This window comes from Typopeltis vanoorti, chromosome 15 (genome assembly GCF_054136105.1).
Source record: "Typopeltis vanoorti isolate ZY-2024b chromosome 15, IOZ_Tvanoo_1.0, whole genome shotgun sequence".
NCBI classification, from domain to species: domain Eukaryota; kingdom Metazoa; phylum Arthropoda; class Arachnida; order Uropygi; family Thelyphonidae; genus Typopeltis; species Typopeltis vanoorti.
Window position 1 is genome coordinate 62770789 of NC_143563.1, and position 23320 is coordinate 62794108.

General features: G+C 37.0%; 1 protein-coding gene across 3 annotated transcripts in view; it reads right to left on the bottom strand.

The window, feature by feature from the left end:
* LOC150098808 (sphingomyelin phosphodiesterase-like) overlaps positions 1–23320 on the bottom strand; it is a 127146-nt gene that overhangs the window by 51625 nt on the left and 52201 nt on the right. For all 3 annotated transcript variants that reach the window (XM_090405718.1, XM_090405716.1, XM_090405717.1), the window contains exons 4-5: positions 20091–20255; positions 9452–9679 (exon numbers count right to left, since the gene is read on the bottom strand). In XM_090405718.1, coding sequence (XP_090261844.1) covers positions 9452–9679; positions 20091–20255 — 393 coding nt within the window. The remainder of the gene's footprint in view (positions 1–9451; positions 9680–20090; positions 20256–23320) is intronic.

Here is a 23320-nt window from a genome sequence, read left to right on the forward strand (position 1 = left end):
TCAACCTCCAACCGTACTAGAAACAACATGCACTTCATGTTTTCTGTGGCCTTTCAATAAATCATCAGAAGTATCTTGAATAACCTAGATACCAAAAAGCTTTCTGGTCTTGGTCAGTAATGCCTTCTCCAACTGCACAAAAGACACTAGTCCTACATTACATCATTAAATTCATATATAACTAAAATGTTCATTTTTTTATTAAAACATAATGCATGGTGAAGGAAAATTAATTTGATGTGAATTATTTTAAGCTTCTCTTAAATACTATAAAAATTATAGACATATATAACCTGTTAACTGGGGCATTTTCATGGTTACCTACAGTTGGAAATACAGGAATTCCAGGGAAATATTTTCCCAACATTTCTGAAGTTGAATGCAGCAAACCGAACTTAGCAAATGCAGCATTCTATTATGCTTAGCTGCATTTACAGAGTGGCCATAATTAAACTTCCCCTATTCAGAGCCTTATGTGGCTTGATATTATAACTGTAATGTCACCGAATCAGGATCCTTTCTTTTATGCTTACACAGTGATCAGAATATATTATGAAAATTATGGATACAACTATCGTGTCAGAGTAAAACTTTAGTTTAATACAAACCAAAATATACGCTTGACATTTCGACCTTCACATTAAGGTCATCTTCTGGAGTAAACGTATATATACAAAGAAACAAACTACACTACAATCTACATGGCATGCTAAAGTTACTGATCAACTGTTAAAACTATTTGCCTGACCTCTGGTGCTAAAAAACCTCACTACATCAAAGCTAGAGTCCTGTTATTATTATCTATTAGGTTACAAAGTTAAATTAAGCTGGAGAGTAACATGTTCATATGGAAAATAATAGATAAATAAACAAACAGAAATTAAAATTACTTATATAAGTATATATATAAATTGCAACTGGTATGGATAGTGGCCAATAAAAAATAAAAAATTGTTTGGAGTCCTAAAGTCAGGGTTTGCTGGAAACTGAATGTGTGCCATCCAAATTCTGGGATTTTTAAGCTCCCATTATTATTAAGATTAGGGTGGTTAATCAAAATTTCACAGGCTTGGTTAAAAAAAAAAAGTATGAAAAGTTGCAAATAGGGGGAATATGGCACTGCACAGTGTAAAAAAAGCATTAAAATGGAGACAAATAAATAACAAAGACTAAACTGAAATGAAAAATTATCTTCATGCATTACACTTATGATAATGCAGCAATAAAATATTTGATATCAATTTAATTTAGCACAGTATTACAGTTACTGGAGTATAAGTGTTGTCACAAACCTGTTACACAATTTGAGCACGATGAGTTCACTCATGCAAAAGAGGGCCTGGTTCAATGTGGCCACTGTTCTTGTGGACCAGAAATTGCATCCTGTACACATTCTCAACAGCAAAATGTAATATGTCTGAAGGAATGTTCATCACAGTTCATAATAAGTTGTCTTTTAAGGTTACCAAGTTCGAGACAATGCTATAATTGATGTCGGACTTTGACAACGAGTGCTTGCAGTGTCGTGTTCAGATAAAAATGTGCCTCATCTCCAGACAGAATTTTCCAAGGCCATACATCACTGATTTCCATTCTGACCAGAAACATCAGTCACTTATCATAATCATGTGTAGCAGCTGTTGTATGGATAAAATGTAATAATTTTGCACAAGACTTTCCATACCGTGGCATAAGGCATATTCAATTGTCGCACTACTCCACATGCGCTGCTACTATCAGCAACATTTTTGTGTAATTTATTGACAATCGAAGCAGGCACTTCTTCAACTACTGGTGGCACTGGTTTCCGTCCTCTATCAGGTCAAACTTTCGAAGATCCTGTTTCTTCAAACTTCTGAATCATCGATTTAACTGTGTTAACTGACAGAGAACTTTTCTGCAAGTTCTAAACTCAAAAAAGAGTGATTGAAGCACTGCGCTCATTAAAGTAAAATAACTTTACAAGTAACACACAATAAGGTAAAGTGAGGTGCATGTTGAACACCAGGAATGCACTTGTAAAGTTTTCCCTTTACTTTATTGCTTTTATGATTCCAGCAAAATAGGTGTTCAACTTCATTTTATGCAAGTTTTCTGCTTACTGGTTACAACAGTGCCATATTCCTCCCCCTATAAGCAACTTTTCAAACTAAACACTGTTTTCTCTCACATCAGTGCTTTCTAAAATAAATAATGAAGATTAATTTTGATAAAATTATGGAGACTATTACTGTGTTAAGAATAATTACTTTAATTTCCTGACATTTCAACCTTCATGTGAAGGTCATCATATGGCGTATACACACACACACACACACACACACACACACACACACACACACACACACACACACACACACACACACAGAGAACAGAATTTGTAACCATACGGAGGAAGCAATGCTCAGAGAGCAGATTCAAACTATTTGCAAAAACTTAGCACTTGCTCAAAACCAGGTTCAAAATTTAAAAACAGAACTTTTCAGTTATTTAAATGCAGATTGGAATGTCCTTCACGGAATTACTGACAACTGTTATATCTTGTTCTTTTCAATGATATTTTAATATCTTTTCTTATTTTAATTTTATTGTTCTTTGTATATCTTTTAGTTTCTTTTCAGATTAGTTTCTTGTTCTTATTATGTATGGTGTTGCTTTTACCTGTGTCTTGTTCACTCTAAAATGCGAGACTAACTTAAGATCGTTCTTCGCTACCCGTGGTAGATGAGCTATCTACACATTTGACTGACCCTGTAATTGATCACGTGTATTAATTAATTAAACAAAGGGTTTGTCTCAGGTTAGAGCCAAATCCTTTGTAATGACTATCTGGAGTTACTCCTCAATTAGGTACTGGTAAATTTATTTGTTTTAGCTACACCAGCCAATACCTTTAGGTTAGAAAAACTCTTAACCAAGTAACAACTGCCAAAAAATATACAAGATCGATCAATCTAACAAATACACTTAATATCAAATTACCTAAATCACTTATGCTAATTTTCGTTTGCAGTTGTGGTGTCAATTAAGCAAATCTATTCTGCTCAGGTTCTGATTAAAATGAGTGGTGCACTGGATTCATTCTCAGGCCACAAGTCGGGTTAAAATACATTTATTGAATTCTTAGAATACATATCCAAAATTATACACTCAACTAAATTAAATGGCATTCTAGGTTATAAAGCTAATTATGGCAACCTCAACCAACACAACTGAATCTTATCATGAATTATTCCAACTAGAATAATTTCTTAGCTCTCATCAATACACCTTCCGCGCGGTTAGCCTAGTGGCTTTGCGCTTCGTAACCATATGCCTGAGGAAGGAGCGTCCTGGGTTCAATTCCCATAGCCGACATGAGGAGCTTAAGGATCTTCCTCAGCCATAGCCAAGTTACCAGTCTTGGGCGTGGACAGCAGGGTTTTCCTCCCATTTTATCTGGGGTTTTTCATCCCGCAAGTAGGCAAACTGGCCCTGTAAATACACACGGCTCTCCCCATGAGGGGGCTCAACTTGCCCCCATAGGGACGGGGGGAGAAAAGGGAGGAAACTCCATATGAATAAATAAATAACATCAATACACTGATCTATAATTTCCTCCAAAACAGTTATTCTATTAACTTTGTTAACTATTTCACATAACATAACTTATCTATACAATCACTCATTAATGTGTTCATGGAGCTACGACACTGCTACTAAATAATCACTAAGAGTTCTATATTAGAATGTTCCTGCTTACTAATTCACAACATTTCTTCCCTTTCTCAACAAAAGAAACACTAAAAGTTGTACATTACCAACTCTCAGGAAATTCATCAGGTCTGTCGCTTATTCTTCAACCATTCTTACGAAATACTTGTTCTTTGTCTGGACGATTGTCTCAGATGGCTTGACTTAGAACTCATTTTTAGGTCTCTTCCTCCGAAGTGGACTAGAAACAGCTCAGCTTAATTTTGATACACGTGGTCGTTCATGGCGATCATCGGGTACAGATCTCTATGGAAGGACGACCATGTGTCCACGCTTGGCCCGCTCCTTCGTTGCTTGTCTCCGTCTGACATGCCGTTTCTGAAGATCGTATTCAGCTACTCATCTCCAAAGATATTTCGAGCCAGGACCCTGGAACCACGAGTGTCGATGTCGAGTAGCAGAGGACTATCCAGGAACCCAAGAAGAGGCGAGAAGAAAAAAGCCTTGAGAAAGGGGAGCAGACTCCTTTTATGTTCCTTTTTTAGCCCCTTCTCACTGCGTCACGTTTTCTCCCTGATACTGATCTTTTTGCACGCGAGACGATCTCTTTTGCAGTGTCTTCCGGGAATTACGAGCGCACGCCGCTCCCCGTGCATACTCGATTGCCACAGGTCAAACATTTATCTGAAAGTTTCGCCAGTGAACTTTGAATTCTTATTCTTACATCGTAATAAACAATTTTCATAGAATATTTCTTTCATCGTTAAACTTTACAAAACAGATTACATTTATTATTTTTCTATGGAGTAATTCTACATTAAAGGTATTCATTTATAAATCCTTGAGCAATCCGCATATTTACCTATGTAAAAGTATATCTTTATTAATTTGTTAAACTTGTTAGATCCCGAATGAAGTATTTCTAAACAACAACAAAAAAAATCTTCATTCAAGATCTAACACAACTCAGCTAAACATACCCAAGGAACAAAGTAAAACTTATAGCCATATTTCTCTGACTGAAATAGCATCAAGATTTAAACAGCCAACAGCGAAATTTAAATTTCTCATTATTGAATAACTGAGAATCAACAAACCACAAGCCAGTGATAACATAGGCAACTAACTGCCTTCAGTCATGTGATTAACTTTTCATGCCACACCTAAACAATGATTAAGTGTTGTACCCAGGACAGTTAACAAATTGGATTTTATATACAATATGCTGAGAGAAGTGAGGTTTCTCCCAACTAATATAGTGGATAAAATATGATTAGAAACTACTAACATTTTAAATAATACTAAAGTAAACAACTAGCAACTTCACTAAAACTGAATTAGAAGCTGTGAAATCCTTAAAAGCAAAATCATTATCAGGATATCATAATTACCAGAGCAGATAAAGGGAGCACAACTTCTTCAAAAAATGAATCAACTAGTCTTTGACAACAATATCTATAAACTTGTGTAGAATTGTCCTTCCTTTCTTTCGATCCCCCATCTTGCTTTAATGTTGTTCTTATTAAGGTTAATTAATTGTGTGTTGATTACTAATCCAAATATAGGGAAATTTCTATTATACTACACCACCCTATATTCAGATTAGTCTACACAAAATAGTGTAATCAAATATTAATTAGCTTTAGCAGTCTAATGTTTATATATAGGCCGAATTTTAGATTAACATTTTAGGTTCCAGCTAGGTCTGATAATTTTATGAAAGGTGCAGTGGAAAAGAATCAGGCTAACAACAAACTGAAATCAATAAAACAAAAGATTTAATGCAAGGTGGAAAGAACATAGAAAAATATCAAGAGGATGGCAAAATATTCTGAAGGTTGTTGAAGAAGCTTAGGAATGGAGGAAAGAGTGCTGTAAAAGGAGTTAGAGATGATAAAGGTGATATGAAAATGGGAGAAAAAGATATCCTTGAAGTATGAAGTACTTACTTTCGAAAAATTGCTAAACGAAACAAGCAATGATGACAGCGCAGTGATAAAAAACACTGACCAGGCATGCAGTAAGGAACACATATCCTTACTTGAAGAAGAAAAAGCCATCAAAGGGTTGATATGTGGAAAGGCAGCAGGAGTAGAAGATATTTCAACCAGAAATGCTGAAATATTGTGGTATGAAAGTCTTACAGTAGCTGCACTGCATAGTTCAGAAAGCCTGGACAGAGGGACGAATTCCTGATGATTAAAGTAAAGCTCTAATAGTACCCATATGTAAAAAGGGAAATAAAACTAAATGTGAGAATTACAGAGGTATTTCCCTACTGAGTGTTCCTGGCAAGATCTATGTAAGCATACTTGAGAGACGGTTGAGAAGAATTGTGGAAGAAAAGCTTGGTGAAGAACAAGCTGGATTCAGGCCAAATAGAGGCTGTCAGGATCATATCTTCACTTTACAACAAATAGTCGAGAAAGCATGGGAATATAACAAATATCTGTATTTAAGTTTTGTCGATCTGGAAAAGGCATATCACAAGGCGTCAAGAGAGAAGCTATTCAATACACTACAGTTATATGATGTCAATGGGGCATTATATCAAGCACTACTTAGTCTGTATTTGAGTTGTAAGTTAGCAGTTAGGATTGAAGGAAGTACAGGAAGATGATTTAATGTTAAATCTGGTGTGAAACAAGGATGTACATTATCCCCTCTGTTATTCATTATCTATATGGATCACTTTATGAAGGAAAGTGGTATTAAACATGATATCAGAATTGGAGATGTTAATGTCAGCTCTCTGCTTTATGCAGACAATGTTATACTTCTAAATAAATCTGCTACAAGTTTGCAAGAGTCCCTGACTAAATTGATTAACTGTTGGAATAGATATGGTATGAAGGTTAGCATTAAAAAGACAAAGACAATGAAAATAGGTAGAATTGTTGAAAATGTCAATTGTGTTGTGAACGGGGAACCTGTGGAAAAAGTAAAATATTTCAGCTACTTAGGCATGATTTTTAGTGAAGATGGTAAATTAAATATGCAAATAGACAACAGAATCAACAAAGCTGGTATGTTAGGAAGTTAATTGAATAAATTCATATGGAATAAGAGAGAAATTAGTCAGAAAACTAAATTAGCTGTATACAAGACAGTGTTCAAAAATTTTAACTTATGGATCTGAGATCTGGGTTAGAAGTAAAGCACTTGACCAAATACTAGAGACCACAGATATGAGAGTCCTGAGAAAGATTAGAGGCGTGAACAGATGTCATCAATGGCAATATCATATTAAAAATACGAGGATATTAGGAAAGAACTTGACATTGTCGGCATCCAGGAATGCATTAGCAGATCTAATCTCAGGTGGTATGGTCACTTAAACAGAATGGGCGAGGAAAGATTAGCAAAACAAGTGTTATCTGCCAGGTTGGCAGGAAAACGACCCAGAGGAAGACCAAGATATAGGTGGATCGATACGGTACAAAGTGCCTTAGACGATAGAAATATAAGATCTGATAATGTTGGGGTCTTGACAAGTAACAGACTGATTTGGAGGAAAATTGTAGATAGGGAGTTAGTAATGATGTAATTTTTTCATGTGGTACTATCATATCCTGTACGCCCTTTGAGGGTATATAGCAGGAATTTGATGATGATGTGCTTGTTCATTGGAAGAAATCTTTAAAGCCCTTTTTTTAGCGTACTAATGACACTTAGTTTTTGTGTTGGATGGTGGGAAGAGTTTGTGTATATATATTGGCCAGTATATTTGTCGGCTTATGGTAAACAGTGACAGAAAGATTGCTGGAAGGAAGTGTGTGACAAGTGTATCCAGAAATAGAAGTGTGTTCTGATTTTTAAGTTCAGTTGTGAATTGTGTGCATTTGTGCTTTCTTCTTTTCCTTCGCTGCCTCTTTACCTTTCTGTGTCCACCATGGAGTTCTGATTTTTCTATCCTTGCAGACAACCTCACCACATGCCTCTCTGGCTGAATCAATCAGGGTTTTCTTCGAGCCTTGCCATTGCATCTCCAAGGTTTGGTTCCTGTTCTCAAACTCTTTCATTTTTTCTTCAATAATCTTTGTGTATTTTAGTGTGCAGTTCACATCTGAGACTGCTCAACTTTTATTCGCTTTAAAACTTTCTTACATGTTATTCTTTTCAATATGAAATTCAATTTTATCCTGCTCAAGAGTAAATTGTCATCACTTCCACTTTCAAATCCTCTGTACACTCTGGTGTCCTGCACCAGGGGGAAAACACCACTATCAACAATAACATAGTCAATAGAGACTTTTCTTATTCCTTGCCTCTTCTCTCCATGTGAATTTGTGCACATTTTTATGTTGGAACATGGTGTTTTAGTAATAGCCAGTCCATGTCCTGAGCAGAAATCCATCAGGTATTTGCCATTATTATTGGCTTTGCTCTTTTCTCCAAATTTTCCCAAAATATTTTTGTATGTCTCACAATCATTTCCTACTCTGCTATTTAGATCCCCAACAAGGACCAACTTTTCTTTTTTCGTTGTGTCAGTTGCTTTTTTCTAAAGCATCAAAAAATTCCTCTACTTCTACCTTAGTAGAACCTTCTGTGGGACCATAGGCACAAATAAGTCTCATTGTCCAATTCCCCATTCTGATATTTGCCCACATCACTCTACTTGTGACTGCCTGCCATTCAAGAAGATTAGCCTCGTATTTTGTGTTGAATAATATGGCTACTCCTACTTTCCCTTGATTGTCATTTTCTGAATATAACATTTTGTATTTATTGTTCAGAAAGATCTCACCAGTTTTTGTCTTTTTTGTTTCAGTCACCCTTATTATGTCGATCTGGTACTTATCTAATTCTTCAGCTAGCTCCATTTCTTTGCCATTTAGGCTTCTTATGTTGATAGTACCGATCTTTAACTCTGGTGATGTTGAGTTGGGGGGGGGGGTGCTTTCATATTTGTTCCAGTAGCTGACTTTTCACTGTTCATTCTGGTTCCCTGGCAAAAACAATGGGGACCTTGTTTAACTGGGCGACGCCCCAGCTGGCATGAAATTTTGTCATGTTGTACCATCATTTTCTATATTGGTTTAAGCCAATAAGAATACAATTTGGTTGGCTAAATTCCAAATTGCCAGCCCATCCTCGTTCGTTCAGTATCCAGGTAGATACACAACAGGGTGCACCACGAGAAGGTGAGGATTGGACATTGGGTCAGAAGCCCTGGTCGGTTCTCTGCATTCCTTTAAAGGCTATGTGGAGGTCTCCTCTCAGTTATATAGCTTTGACTCTAAGCACCCCATGAACAAGCACTTAAGCATGAAATAAAAATTATCATTAATATAACAAAATTCTTCACAAGAATTGTAGCCTTATTCATATTATATGAAAAGGTTACACTATCAGCAATTTCCTAATGAAGTTGGTTGTAATGTAACTTTTTCATGCAGCACTATCATAATATCCTGTACACTATCTCTCCTGAGGGTACATATCAGGAATTTGATGGAAATGATAATATTATTTGATGTCAAGTATGAAAATAATGTGGAAATCATATTTTCTCTTTTCTCAATGTTTAGAAAAAAATGAATAAGACCGCAATCATTTCTGTATTAAGTAGCATGCATGTTTTTTTATGTCGGATACATCCTTAATTTTCTGCAAGTATCAAAATTCCAGCACATCAGCTCTAAATGAGAAGCATTTCCCAATAATTTTAACAGAATTGGCTAAACTGAATATGAATATAGGAGTAAAGGAGAAGAGAAATTTAACAGCACCACTCAGAATAATAGATACAAACCTTGTGACTCTGGTTTATATGTTGCAGCATGTGTTCAATAGTTCTTAAAGGAGAATCACAACCACGGTAGTCACCCCATTTTCCAGCACCATCTGCAACATTAGCTGCAATGCCATCTGCAATACGGCAACACAATGGTTCTTTGCAGTTTGCATTGTATCCTTCTTTGTAATAAGGATCATAATGAGTATCAGAAAGATGAAGCACACGAATAACTGGTGATCCTGGCTAAAATAATATAAATAAACAAATTTTTCATCAGATTAAAATTTTAAAAAATAAAGCAAAAAGATACATCAATGTTAATCAACAAAAGTAATTTAGAACAGTTTTAAACAAGTGCAGTTAACTCATTCCTAGACTAATGATAAATGCATAACTTATTATTAAGGCAAGAGGACATCTAATTACAGCTTGATATCATATCAGTTATATATCCTGCAAAGTGAACTCATCATCAGCATCAAATTCCAGCTATGTACCCTCAAGGAGTATACAGGATATGACTACATGAAAAACTTGCATCACCACTAACTTCCTATCTACAATTTTCCTTCAAATCAATCTGTTACCTGTCAAGACTTCAACATTATCAGATCTTATATTTCTCTCTTCTAAGGCATTTTTTACTGTATCAATCCACCTATGTCTTGGTCTTCCTCTAGGTCTTTTTCCTGCAAACCTGGCAGAGAACATTTGTTTTTGCTAATCTTTCCTCTCTCATTCTGTTTAAATGACCATATCACGTGAGATTAGTTCTACTAACACATTCCTGGATGCTATCAATCTCAAGTTCTTTTCTAATATCCTCGTTTTTAATATAATAGTGCTGCCTGTTCACGCTCTTAATCTTTCTTAGGACTCTCATATTTGTGGTCTCTAGTCTTTGGTCAAGTGTTTTATTTCTAACCCAGCTCTTAGATACATAAGTTAAAACTGGCTTGAACACTGTCTTGTATACAGCTAATTTAGTATTCTGACTAATTTCTCTCTTATTCCATATAAATTTATTCAGTGGACTTTCTACCATACCAGCTTTGTTGATTCTGTTGTCTATTTCCATATTTAATTTACAATCTTCACTAAAAATCATGCCTAAGTAGCTGAAATGTTTTACTTGTTCTATAGGTTCTCCATTCACAATGCAGTTGATATTTTCATTGTCTTTGTCTTGTTATTGCTGACTGTCATACCATATCTATTACAACAGTTATTCAATGTAATCAATTCAATTTTGCAGACTTGTAGCGAATTTATTTAGAAGTATAACATCATCCGCATAAAGCAAAGAGCTGATTATTATCTCCAATTTTTGATATCAGGTTTAATACTACTTTCCTTCATAAACAGATAATGAAGGACAGAAGGGATAATGTATATCCTTGTCTGACACCAGATTTAACATTGAACCATCTTCCTGTACTTCCTTCAATTCCAACTGCTGACTTACAACTCAAATAAAGACTAAATGTTGCTTGATATAATGCCCCATTCACACCATATAACTGTAGCATTTTAATAGCTTTTCTCTTGGCACCTTGTCATATGCCTTTTCCAGATCTAAAAAACTTAAATACAGATTTTTATTAAATTCCCATGAATTCTCAACTATTTGTCATAAATTTTAATCATCCACGGAGATTCCATCGCACGAAAGGCCCATCAATACAGCAAAATGAGGTTGAAGATATCCAGACAACTAAATCTTCTGACGTTCCTAAAACGCTGCCGGGATAACAAGGTAATCCCTAATTGTGTCAAATTGAAGCACCGTTTTACTTCACAGAAAGCTCTGTGCATTTATAATCGCACTAGCTTCGCCCTGTTAAGAGAACAAATTACCGCGACATGAGTTCTCCTTGCTGACGTAAACAAAACCGTACAGGCGCTAGAGGAAGAGCTTTCGAATACACTCGACCATGATCTTTGGACGATACTTTATGATGTCTCATGCGCATCGGCAAGAAAAGAGTTCGAAAAAATACAAAGTCGGCACTTGAAAAAAATACGAAAACCTGACAAAGAATTCTACTTCCTTACCACAGCCACCACTCAACACAGTAGTCAACCTCTCGTCTGTAGTTTTAAAGCCTGAGGCACTCACCACACTTGCACGTGGTCACAATTTCGCCCTAGCTCCTAAAAGAATACCTGCCGAAGAAATCATGATCCAAATAGAACGTGGGATCCGCATCCTGCCTAAACCATATCGCCGACAACGTCAGACTGGATGCAGTTGGTGTTCTCACTAAAGCCAAACCTCCAAAAATCAACTTATCCAAAGACGAATATGCAGCCCTACAAGAAATGAAGAATAACAAAAAAATAGTAATCACCACAGCGGATGCCACTGTGGTGTAAATCAAAAGGACTACAAAGGTAAGCTTAATGCTTTAGTACTAGACCGTACTACTTACCTCCCTATTGAATATAATCCTACCAGCTCTCAGATTAGAACTCTCCACAGACTCCTTAAGAAAGTCACTTCTTAGCCTGTGGAAGTCACTAATAAACTAAAACCTTATAACTCTAGACCCCCCCCCCCCCGATTATATGGACTCCCAAAAATACATAAACAAAATGTGCCATTACGTCCCATAGTGGATGGCACTGATTACCCCACTTATAAATTAGCCAAACATTTAGCCAAAACGCTCACACACTATGCTGGCAACACACCATCACACATAAACAACTCAGTCCACTTTAAAGCCAGTGTAGAAAACCTCTCACTCCAACACACTGACATAATGGTCAGTTTTGATGTCTCTTCCCTATTCACTAATGTCCCACTCAAAGAAACCTTAGAGCTCATCCAAGCCAAGTTTCCTCCCAATATCTCAGCCCTATTTCAGTTCACAATGAACTCAGGCTATTTCGTTTGGCAAGGAAAATTCTACAAATGGATAGAGAGGATAGCCATGGGTTCACCACTTTCCCCACCCTTGGCCAATTTCTTTATGGAGACCTTTGAAGAGAAAGCCTTAAACTCCGCCCCACAAAAACCCACTATTTGGCTTCGCTACGTGGATGATGTGTTCGCTATTTGGCCACATGGCTCAGACTCACTCCACTCCTTCCTAACAACACTTAAACAACCAACACCCCAGAGTCCAGTTCACCTTAGAAAAAGAGGAAAACAACACCTTCCCCTTCCTAGACACTTTAATCACCTGCCAGCTTGATGGATCTTTGGTTTTCTCTGTTTACAGAAAACCCACCCATACTGGCAGATACATTCACCAGCAACCCCCCCCCCCCTCACAACAATATGGGGTTATAAAAACACTATAACAGGGCAAAATTAATCTGCTCAGATGACAAGGCCCTAACTACTGAACTAAACCACATCCACAACACTTTCTTAGCCAATGGCTATAACCCCCAAAAAATACTCAACCCAGTAAACCACAACCCCCCTCCACAATAAAGATTACACCAAATCTATCACAATCCCCTACATCCAGGGCACCTCTGAGAAAATAACCAATATCCTCAGAAAATATGACCTTACTTCTTGTTACAGACCATATAAAAAGATGGCATCCCTTATCCGCTCTACCAAAGACCAACCACTTCCCCTAGACCTACCTGGTGTATACCAGGTCCCTTGCAGCTGCAAATTGTCCTACTTTGGCCAAACAGGCAGAACAACAAATATCAGGATTTCAGAACACCAAGACTACATCCGGTTTCACCAGTACAGCCGCTCTGGGCTGACAGACCATGCCTTAGATACCCACCATAGAATTCGTTGGAAGAAAACAAAAATAATACACCGCAGCAAGTTTAAATACGAAAGATTATTCAAGGAATCTTCAGCAGCTCTGAAAAACGTTCCTAACCTCAATAAATTTGGGTGCATGAAACTACCCCAAATTTGGGAGACTTACATTTTGAGAACTTCAGCCCAACTGCCAAGTCAACCAAATTAGCCCACAGAGGGCACTATTAGGACTTTAGGAACAATATTAGTTTCTTGCTTTCTTCCTCATTTGCTTTTGTTAGTGCCTGTGTGCACATACCATATCTTTACGTTCCTGAAGATGGCAATGTGACGTTGCCGAAATATAGAAGTTATTTATTAAAGTTACCTTTAATTAATATACTTTATATGCATTGTTAACTAATTACCAGTTATGTATGACCAACGTACAAGCCTTGCTACTAGAATTTAGCTTTTTCATGTCGCATGGCACATAAGGCTGAGATGTCTTCCCCCAGTTAACTTTGTCTTTTGCAACTAATTCTGCTACTGTTCAGTTTTCCAAATCTACTTCAGAGGCCCATATGGTGAAACATATATTGGATTATGGTCTGGAAATTAAATTCCATAGTCAGCTGTTACATAGTGGGCATGCACAAGGGAGGCCAACCTACATTCAGCACAGCATCAATCAGGTCTGGCAACTGATGTTCTGCCTGGTATCTTTCTTGAAACACCTTATTAGATTAATGGAATGTGCACATTTTGCATAATGTCTCTGAAAAGGAGACAATGTAAAGTTGTTTGATGCATTTCATCCTAATATGACATTTTTGAAAATTATGGAGACAACTACCTTGTGTTTTAGTAAAACTTTAGTTTAATATAACTAAACTCTACATTTGACATTTTGACCTTTATATCAAGGTCATCTTCTGGAGCATATGCACTATATACAGAGAACAAGTTACACTACAATCTAGCTGGTTTGTTACCATTACTGACCAACCATTACAACAATTGTTGGCCTGACCTCTAGTAGGAAAAAAAATAAAAATAAAATAAAATAAATAAAATAGAATATACATCAACGCTAGAGTCTGATTCTTAATATTATCTGTTGGTTGTAGAATTACATTGGGCACAACAACAAGTCTGTGTGTGTGTGTGTGTGTACATATATATATATTTTTTTAAATAACGAAACCTGTGGTGAAATCATAATTAAAAGAAATACATATTAACCACAGTGAAAATTATTTAATTGTAAATATTTCATCCTATGTATCTTAGGACATCATCAGTACAGTAGTTTAAAACAATAATAGGAATAACATACAGTTAGGGTGTATTACAATGGAATCTCATTAAATGTGCGTAAAGTGTTACAGATAAAAAAAAAATAAATAAAAATAAAAAAATTAATAATAATTATTTAATACAATTTTGTATGACAATTTCCCATACTTTAGGAATAGCAAGATCTATGTAAAAGTTTAGACTTTTCCATTGGGAGAAGTCTAAACTTTTACATAGATCTTTATATAAACATGAACGTTTATACAAAGGAAGTTCTGAAGCCATACCACACATTTAAATTTAAAGCACAACAATGTTCTTACTATTCCTAAAGTATTGGAAATTGTCATACAAAATTGTGTTAAATAATAATTATTTAACACAATTAATGGTTAATACGTGTGTTTCTTTTAATTATACATATTTAAAATATGATTATACATGTATATTCCAACCAGTTGGTGTGGAATGGTTTCTAATACTAGCTAGAAGTTGGCTAGAGTCCTGACTTATGCTGGATCTTATGTATTAGGTAGGCTGAATGTGTGCCATCGAGATTCTTGGAATGTTCATGCATTGTTGTTGATATTTGGGTGGTTTATCAGAATTTTGCAGGCTTCCTTAAATTTCCTTTCATACCAGGTTTTTGTATGGTATAAAGAGTGGGTGCTTTTCCAGTCAATTTGGTGTAAGGTGTTGAGCGTGTAATCTGAGAGGCCTGCTTCACCAAAAATGGTTATATTTAATGTATCTTGCGTGTTCTTTCTTATGTATAAGGATTGTACATCCTGTTTCACCAATGTACAGTAAGTTACAGGTGCAGTGGATGCAATAGATGCCTGGATGTTCGACGGGGAGGAGAGGATCCTTAGAGGAGTTGACTATGGTTTTAAGTTTAGTAGGTGGCTTAAAGGTGGCATTGAGGATATAATGGTGTAGGATCCTGTTGATTTTTTCCGATAATCCTTTAACGTATGGGATGGCTATGGTTTTACTTTAATCTATTTTTTGTTGATGTTTTATGGAGTATTGTATTGATAGTATTTTTGTTATAGCCATTATTTATGAATGTGTCGCTGATGATTTTAGTTCTTGCTTCAGGGCTTGCTGGTTAGAGCGAATTGTTATAGCCCTGTTTTTAAGGGTGTTAATGACTCCATATTTTTGTGATGGGTGGTGGTATGAATTAGCATGTATGTATTTACCCGTGTGTGTGTTGGTTTTTGGTAGACCATGAAGGATAGACTGCCTGAGGGGAGATGTGTGACTAGTGTGTATAGGAACGGGAGCGAGTTCTGATTTTCAATTTCGATAGTAAATTGTATGCGTTCATGTTGTTTGTTCAGGTGGCTAAGGAATGTGTTTAGTGTTTGTTGCCCATGCGGCCAGATAGCAAACACATCGTCAATGTATTTAAGCCATATTGTAGGTTTTAGAGTGGCGGAATCAAGAGCCCTTTGCTCAAAAGTTTCAATGTAAAAGTTAGCGATTGGGGGAGACAGTGGGGATTCAAAATTTAGTTTCAAAATTGCAATCTGAACTATCAAGCTATATAAATCCAAATATTCTACAAATACTGGAAAGAATTATAGCCAATTCGGCCAAATATACCCTGGAAAATAATAAAGAAAAACTCAAGGCCAAATTTCACAGTTTAAAACAACGGCGAAATATGGCTGCCTCTCATACGAATCCAACCAATCAGGAGATCTCTGCCCCAGTAAACATCTCCAACGATGAACAGCAAACTAGGAAGACATGGAGCGACCAACCACCGGCAAGCAAGAACCATGTGATCAACCTATCAAGCCGCACCTTAAACAGTGGCGAATGTGCGCTACTGGATAAAGGTCTTAACTATGCAATAGCACCTAAAAAGGTAAACAAATGGGACTTCATTTACCACATAGCAAGAGGCATCAGGTCTCTACCCAACAATATAGCCGATAAAATACGATTAGAAACTAGTAATGTTCTGAACAATAAGAAAATCATACATAACAATCTCACAAAAACGGAACTAGCAGCAATAAAGTCATTAAAAGCCAACCAAGACATAATAATAACAAAATCGAATAAAGGCAATGCCACTGTCATCCTTGACAGATCAACATACATACCTCAGATGAATCAACTAGTAGCCGATAACACCTACAAGCTGGTAAACTATAACCTAACAAACAGGATAAAAAATAAAACAGAGAAACTACTTAAGTCCGTCACTACTTGGCCACCAGACACGGTTAAAAACTCATACCCCACTACGCCTGCCCCCCCCCCCCCCAGAATATATGGTGTCGCGAAAATACAAAAACAAAATGTGCTGCTCCGACCTATTGTGGAAGGAATAAATAGCCCTAGTTACCACTTAGCCAAGAAATTAGCATCGACACTCAAGAAGTTGGTAGGTCATTCCCCCCTCCAACATAAAGAATGCACAACACTTTATCAACAAAATTAACATCATAACACTCGACAAAGATGACTTATTTGTCAGTTTTGACATTTCTGCCCTTTTCACAAATGTCCCCATCAATGACACAATTCTCTTACTATAGAACAAATTTCCACCACATTACGGCTCTCTTTGCCCACGTACTACAGTCCGGTTACTTAGTGTGGCAAAACAAATTTTACCTACAAAAAGAAGGTACAGCCATGGACTCCCCACTATCCCCCCCACCCCCAATCGCTAACTTTTACATGGAAACTTGTGAGCAAAGGGCTCTTGATTTCGCCACTCTAAAACCTACAATATGGCTTATATACGTTGATGATGTGTTCGCTATCTGGCCGCATGGGCGGCAAACACTAAACACATTCCTTAGCCACCTCAACAAACAACATGAACGCATACAATTTACCATCGAAATTGAAAATCAGAACTGGCTCCCGTTCCTAGACACACGTCTCCCCCTCAGGAAGTCTATCCTTCATGATCTACCGAAAACCAACACACACAGGTCAATACATACACTAATTCATACCACCACCCATCACAAAAATATAGAGTCATTAACACCCTCAAAAACAGGGCCATAACAATTTGCTCTAACCAGCAAGAACTAAAAATCATCAGTGACACATTCATAAATAATGGCTATAACAAAAATATGATAACTAATAATTAAGGAATTGACAGCGTACACTAGAAATATAAATTCACTGTGGTACTCAATCTTAATGACTACACAGGTAAGCTCAAGGCTTTACTATTAGATCGATCCACTTGCCTCCCTATTGAATACAATCCCACCAACTCTCAAATTAGAAAACTCCATAGGCTCCTTAAGAAGGTCACTTCTTGGCCTGTGGAGATTACCAACAGACTGAAATCATATAACTCTAGGCCCCCCACGCATATATGGGCTCCCTAAAATACATAAAAAAAATGTGCCATTACGTCCCATAGTGGATGGCATTGATTACCCCACTTACAAACTAGCCAAGCATTTAGCCAAAGCGCTCTCACACTATACTGGCAACACACCATCACACATAAAAAACTTAGCCCACTTCAAAGCCAGTAGAGAAAACCTTACACTCCAACATAATTATATAATGGTCAGTTTTGACATCTCCTCCTTATTCACGAATGTCCCCCTCAAAGAAACCTTAGAGCTAATCCAAGCTAAATTTCCTCCCGATATCTCAGCCATATTTCAGATTACAATGAACTCAGGCTATTTCATTTGGCAGGAAAAATTCTAGAAACAGATAGAGGGGACAGCCATGGGTTCACCACTTTCCCCACCCTTGGCCAACTTCTTCATGGAGATGTTTGAAGAGAAAGCCTTAAACTAAGCCCCACAAAAAACCTACCATATGGCTTCGCTACGTTGATGATGTGTTCGCTATTTGGCCACATGGCCCGGATTCACTCCTCTCCTTCCTAACACATTTAAACAACCAACACCCTAGAATCAAGTTCACCCTGGAAAAAGAGGAAAATAATAACCTCCCCTTCCTAGACACACTAGTCACCCGCCAACCTGATGGAACCTTGGTTTTCTCAGTTTATAGAAAACTCACCCATACAGGCAGATACATTCACCAACAATCCCATCATCCCCCCCCTCACAGCAATATGGAGTTATTAAGACACTATTCAACAGGGCAAAAATAATCTGTTCAAATGATCAAGCCCTAACCACTGAACTAAATCACATCCATGACACTTTCTCAGCCAATGGCTACCCCCCCCCCCCAAAGTGGGTAGTGGTCCCTTGCCTTTAATGCATAGCATCATACATCTCCAATAAAGGACAATAAAACAAAAAGACAAACAAAGATTAACAACAGCAGAAATGAAGTTTATGAGAAAAACTGCAAAGTATACCCTATTTGATCACAAAAGAAACGAAGATATTATGAAAGAATTAAACCAAGAACCAGTAATTGAAAAAATTAAAAAATATAAACATAGATGGATGGAACACGTTCAAAGAATGAAAACAGAAAGATTACCAAAACAAGCCTTAAAGTACAAGCCATTAGGAAAAAGAAAACCAGGACATCCTCTTAAACGATGACTTCTAAGGCCGGAACAGGCCATACTAGGCCTAAATCCTTGATACGTATGATGATGATGATCATACATCTCCTCAAGGAGATGGGTTTTGCAGTAAGGGTAACTATTAAGAATAGTGGTCAGAGCTTATTCCACCTTTACCACGAGTTGCATTACATGCAGGTGCAAACTTGACTTATTTGTCTGTTTGCTTACTTGGGAAATGGAGTAAAAACCAGGTTTAAAATAGCTTGATATCTTTAACATATATTATACCAAGGTAAAAAACCTTCGACACACACACACACACACACACACACACACACACACATGACAGAATGATCATTAACTCGGTTAACATACATAGTTTTATGAAGAATTGAATGACTAGAACCGAGATTTAAGTAAAAAGGTTTTAATATAAAAACACTACTAGTTTCGGCCTGTAACAGCCTTCTTCAGGTGACATTATAAAAGAAGAAAAAACATTAAACATTGAGAGTTAAAAGACTATGAACAACATAGTCTTTTAATAAAAAGTCAGATAATATTAAGAATAGGACTCTAGCATTGATGTATATTCTATTTTATTTTTTTATTTATTTTTTTTTTCACTAGAGGTCAGGCCAACAATTGTTGTAACGGTTGGTCAGTAACTTTAACAAACCAGATAGATTGTAGTGTAGCTTGTTCTCTCTATATAGTGCATATGCTTCAGAAGATGACCTTGATATAAAGGTCGAATGTAGAGTTCAGTTATGTTAAACTAAAGTTTTCTAAAACACGGTAGTTGTCTCCATAATTTTCACAAATGTACTCGGATCACCGTGCAAGTCTAAAAGAAGGGATTAATATGACATTATTAATATTTTGTCTTTAAGCACATACAGAAAGGCCAGTTGTTAATAGAAAAAAAAAATTTTTTTTCATCATTCATTTTAATAAATTTTCCTGAACTTGTTACAACAGTAACAATACATTCTGAAAAATACTTAATTGTGGTAAAGAATATGGATCCTGCTAACAAATATTTTATTTTTAAGGTGTATTAATGTGATATTCACATTTCACATCAATATGTGAATCTGCATATCATAACATATAAACAAATAAATCTAACTTACCTTTGGAGGAGGAACAGGCACAACAGGAGGTTTGGGAATAGAAGGTAAAGGAATACTCCAATTAAAATGAGGATTAGTAATTTCATAACACTGGTCTCCAAGTATAACACCACATATTTCTTTGGCTGAAAGAGTTGTGTTTAATAATACTTCTACTATTTCACCCTGAAAAAAAAAAAAAGAGAGAGAAAAAAGCAAGATTTTCAGTACTTTGTTATATATCAGTATACATGCTATTGACAGAATATAAATGTACACTGCAAAATAGTTAATAAAATTCTCATCTTCTCATTTCCCTCTTCTACCTTGCAATGTTGAGGGTTTATTGATCATCGGATCTCAACCGTTCTCAGGATAAAGTGGACAGCCCTACGCCCCGGTGTATCCTATGTCCATAGTGGTATTGAGTTCTCAAGGCCGGTTTGCTTGCTTTGCAGGATCAAAAACCCCAGATAAACCCTACTGTCCACACCCAAGACTGGCTAACTTGGCTATGGCTCAGGAAGATTCTTCAGCTCCTCATATCACAGAAGGGAATCGAACCTAAGACACTCCTTCCCCAGGCATATGGGTGCAAAGCACACAGCCATTAGGCTAACTGCATGGTTAGCCTAGTGGCTGTGCTTAGAAACACAATTGTTTCTAAAAGCTCTCTATATTTTCATATAGAGAGCTGTTTTTTTGTTACTAGTAATAACATATAAATTGTGAAATGCTTTTGTCTAAGACTTCCAGATAAAGACAAACTAAGGACAAATATGCATTCTGGGTGTAGAGCAAGGAAAGAAGGCTGGCAAGTATCAGCAAGCAGGCGATGCAGGTCCACAGTTATTATACATAAAAAGTAAATTAAACAGATTAAATGGCATCTCATAAGTTATGCTTTCTTTTGGAAAAATTTAAAGTGCGCTGTGGTCCAAAATGTTAGATTACGTTTCACAGATCACTTGTTTTCTGCAATCTGAAGATCAGATTAGATGGTTGACTGAAGTAGACTTTTTTTTTTTTTTTGAGCTGACCTTCTGTGGTGTGACCAGTGGCGTATTTAGGTATTTCCCACCCTTCATATGAGAAGGGCTGTCCCTCATGACCTACCTATGGGCAGGTCATGATCCCAACCTCCAGTGACTGAAGTTGCCGTAGAATCCCACTTGTTTCACATCGCATATCTCTCTTTTGGGTGGTGTCATTTTCAATTTCGGACAAAGTGAAAATTACTTCCGTCCATCCCTCACGAAGACTCTGACAGGCATCACAAGCTGACCAACGAGTAGGCGAAGGATGTTTGATTACTTTTGCAGAAGTTTCCAGGTGCTTTCTGAGAAAACTCCACCGATGTGTTGAAGATGTGAAAAATACATACAGTTTCTGAAGGAAATCAAAAAATGCGGAAGAGTAGGGACAGGATTTGGCAGCGCGAGTACCAATAGAGACAGAGAATGTCCAGCGCACGGCGTGAATTCTGCCAATGGATTTATTTCAAGAATTCTTGCTTGCAGTCATGTGTACTTGCCTGAAATGTTACTAGCATTATCATATACACCCTCTGCAATTTGCCACATCAATTCCAAGCTCGTGTAGTGAAGTCAAAACCACCTCTTGTAACTCATCAGATTTATGACTTACGTTAGGAATGAAACACAAGAAATGCCCCACAGGAGTTCCGTGTTCTTTCACATATCGTACAATAAAGGACAGGTGATCAACATGAGACATGTCTGGTGTTGAGTCAACACTTATGGAATAGTACTTAGCTATTTTAAGTTCTTCCACAATAAATTTGGTTACTTTTGCGCCCATTATTTTAATAAATTCCTTATACGTGACAAAGGAAAGATAGGAAACGAAACGTTTTCCTTTTTATTTATTCGATTTAATTTCTTAACCTTCAATCCTCTCACTGAACTTAATTCACTTTTGACTCAATTCCACAAATATTATTGTTCTCGTGTGCAAAACTTTCAGATCTAAGAAATGCCTCTGGCTGGAGCCAACCTCTTTGTCTGAACAACTGGTGTTTTTCTAAATTGAATTTTGGAAAATTTATTTGATTTCTAGCTGCACCAGCAAAATTCGTGGATAGATATGATTGTTCTTCTGAAGAAAAATTCTCAGTTAATCACGGAACCTGCCTCTCTTACTTATAACCAAATCTAGCAATGTAAAACTTCTTTGCTACAGTCGTAGCTATTCAAGTGCATTGGAAACAGGAATAGAGCAAATTATTTAAACAAGAAAACAATTTATTCATGTTCCAAGAAATGTACAAAAAGGTCAATACTAAAGATTCAAGTAAATCAGATTCTATACTTCAATAGCAATTCTCAAATACAATTACTCCTCTTATGTAAACAATTCTTGTAAGACCACATGTCTATGATAATTATTATTATGGGCGACTCCAGGGAGTCCTTAGACTCGTCGAGGGAGGCCCTAAACATCATGTCCACACAACTATGACATTCTCACAGTATCTATCATGCCTTGCCTTGAACTCACTCACCGTCATAGCACCCGCAGACTCTGGCAGCTTATTCCATCGTTTACCACTCTAAAAGTAAAGAACCCAGCTCTAACACCCTTGCCCAGCTTCCATAAGTGTCCCCTAGTTCTCCCACCAGCAGTCCTGATCTCAAAAATATCCTCTGAATTAATCCTATAGAAACCCTTTAGCAATTTGAATGTCTCAATCATATCTCCCCTTTTCTGCCTATCAACTAATTTCCGCAACCCACAAATCTTCAACCTGTTCTCATAAGGTTCATTCCATAGACCTGCTATCATCTTGGTCACTCGCCTCTGGATCCTCTCCACCTCCTCCGCATCAAGAAGAAACTTAGGTGGTTTCTTCTTGATGGGGAGTAGTCAAGATGATGTCTTATCAAGGCTCAGTACAGAGGTACAATAACTTGCTTGTCAAAGTATTTTTCAACAACCAAGTGAGTCGATGAGCTGATTTAGCCACTTTTGCAATGTGCCCCCTAAACTTCATCTCCCTATCCACCAACACTCCCAAGTCCCTGACCTCATCAATCTCCTGGAGTACAGTTCCACCAATGTGGTATACTGCTGCTAATCTTTTCACCCCAAAATGCATAACCTTTCATTTTGTCACATTAAATTGACATCCATTCTCCTTAGCCCAGAACTCCAATCTATCCAAGTCGTCCTGCAAGATTTTGACATCTTCTGCATTCACCACTGCCCCACCCAACTTTGCATCATCAGCG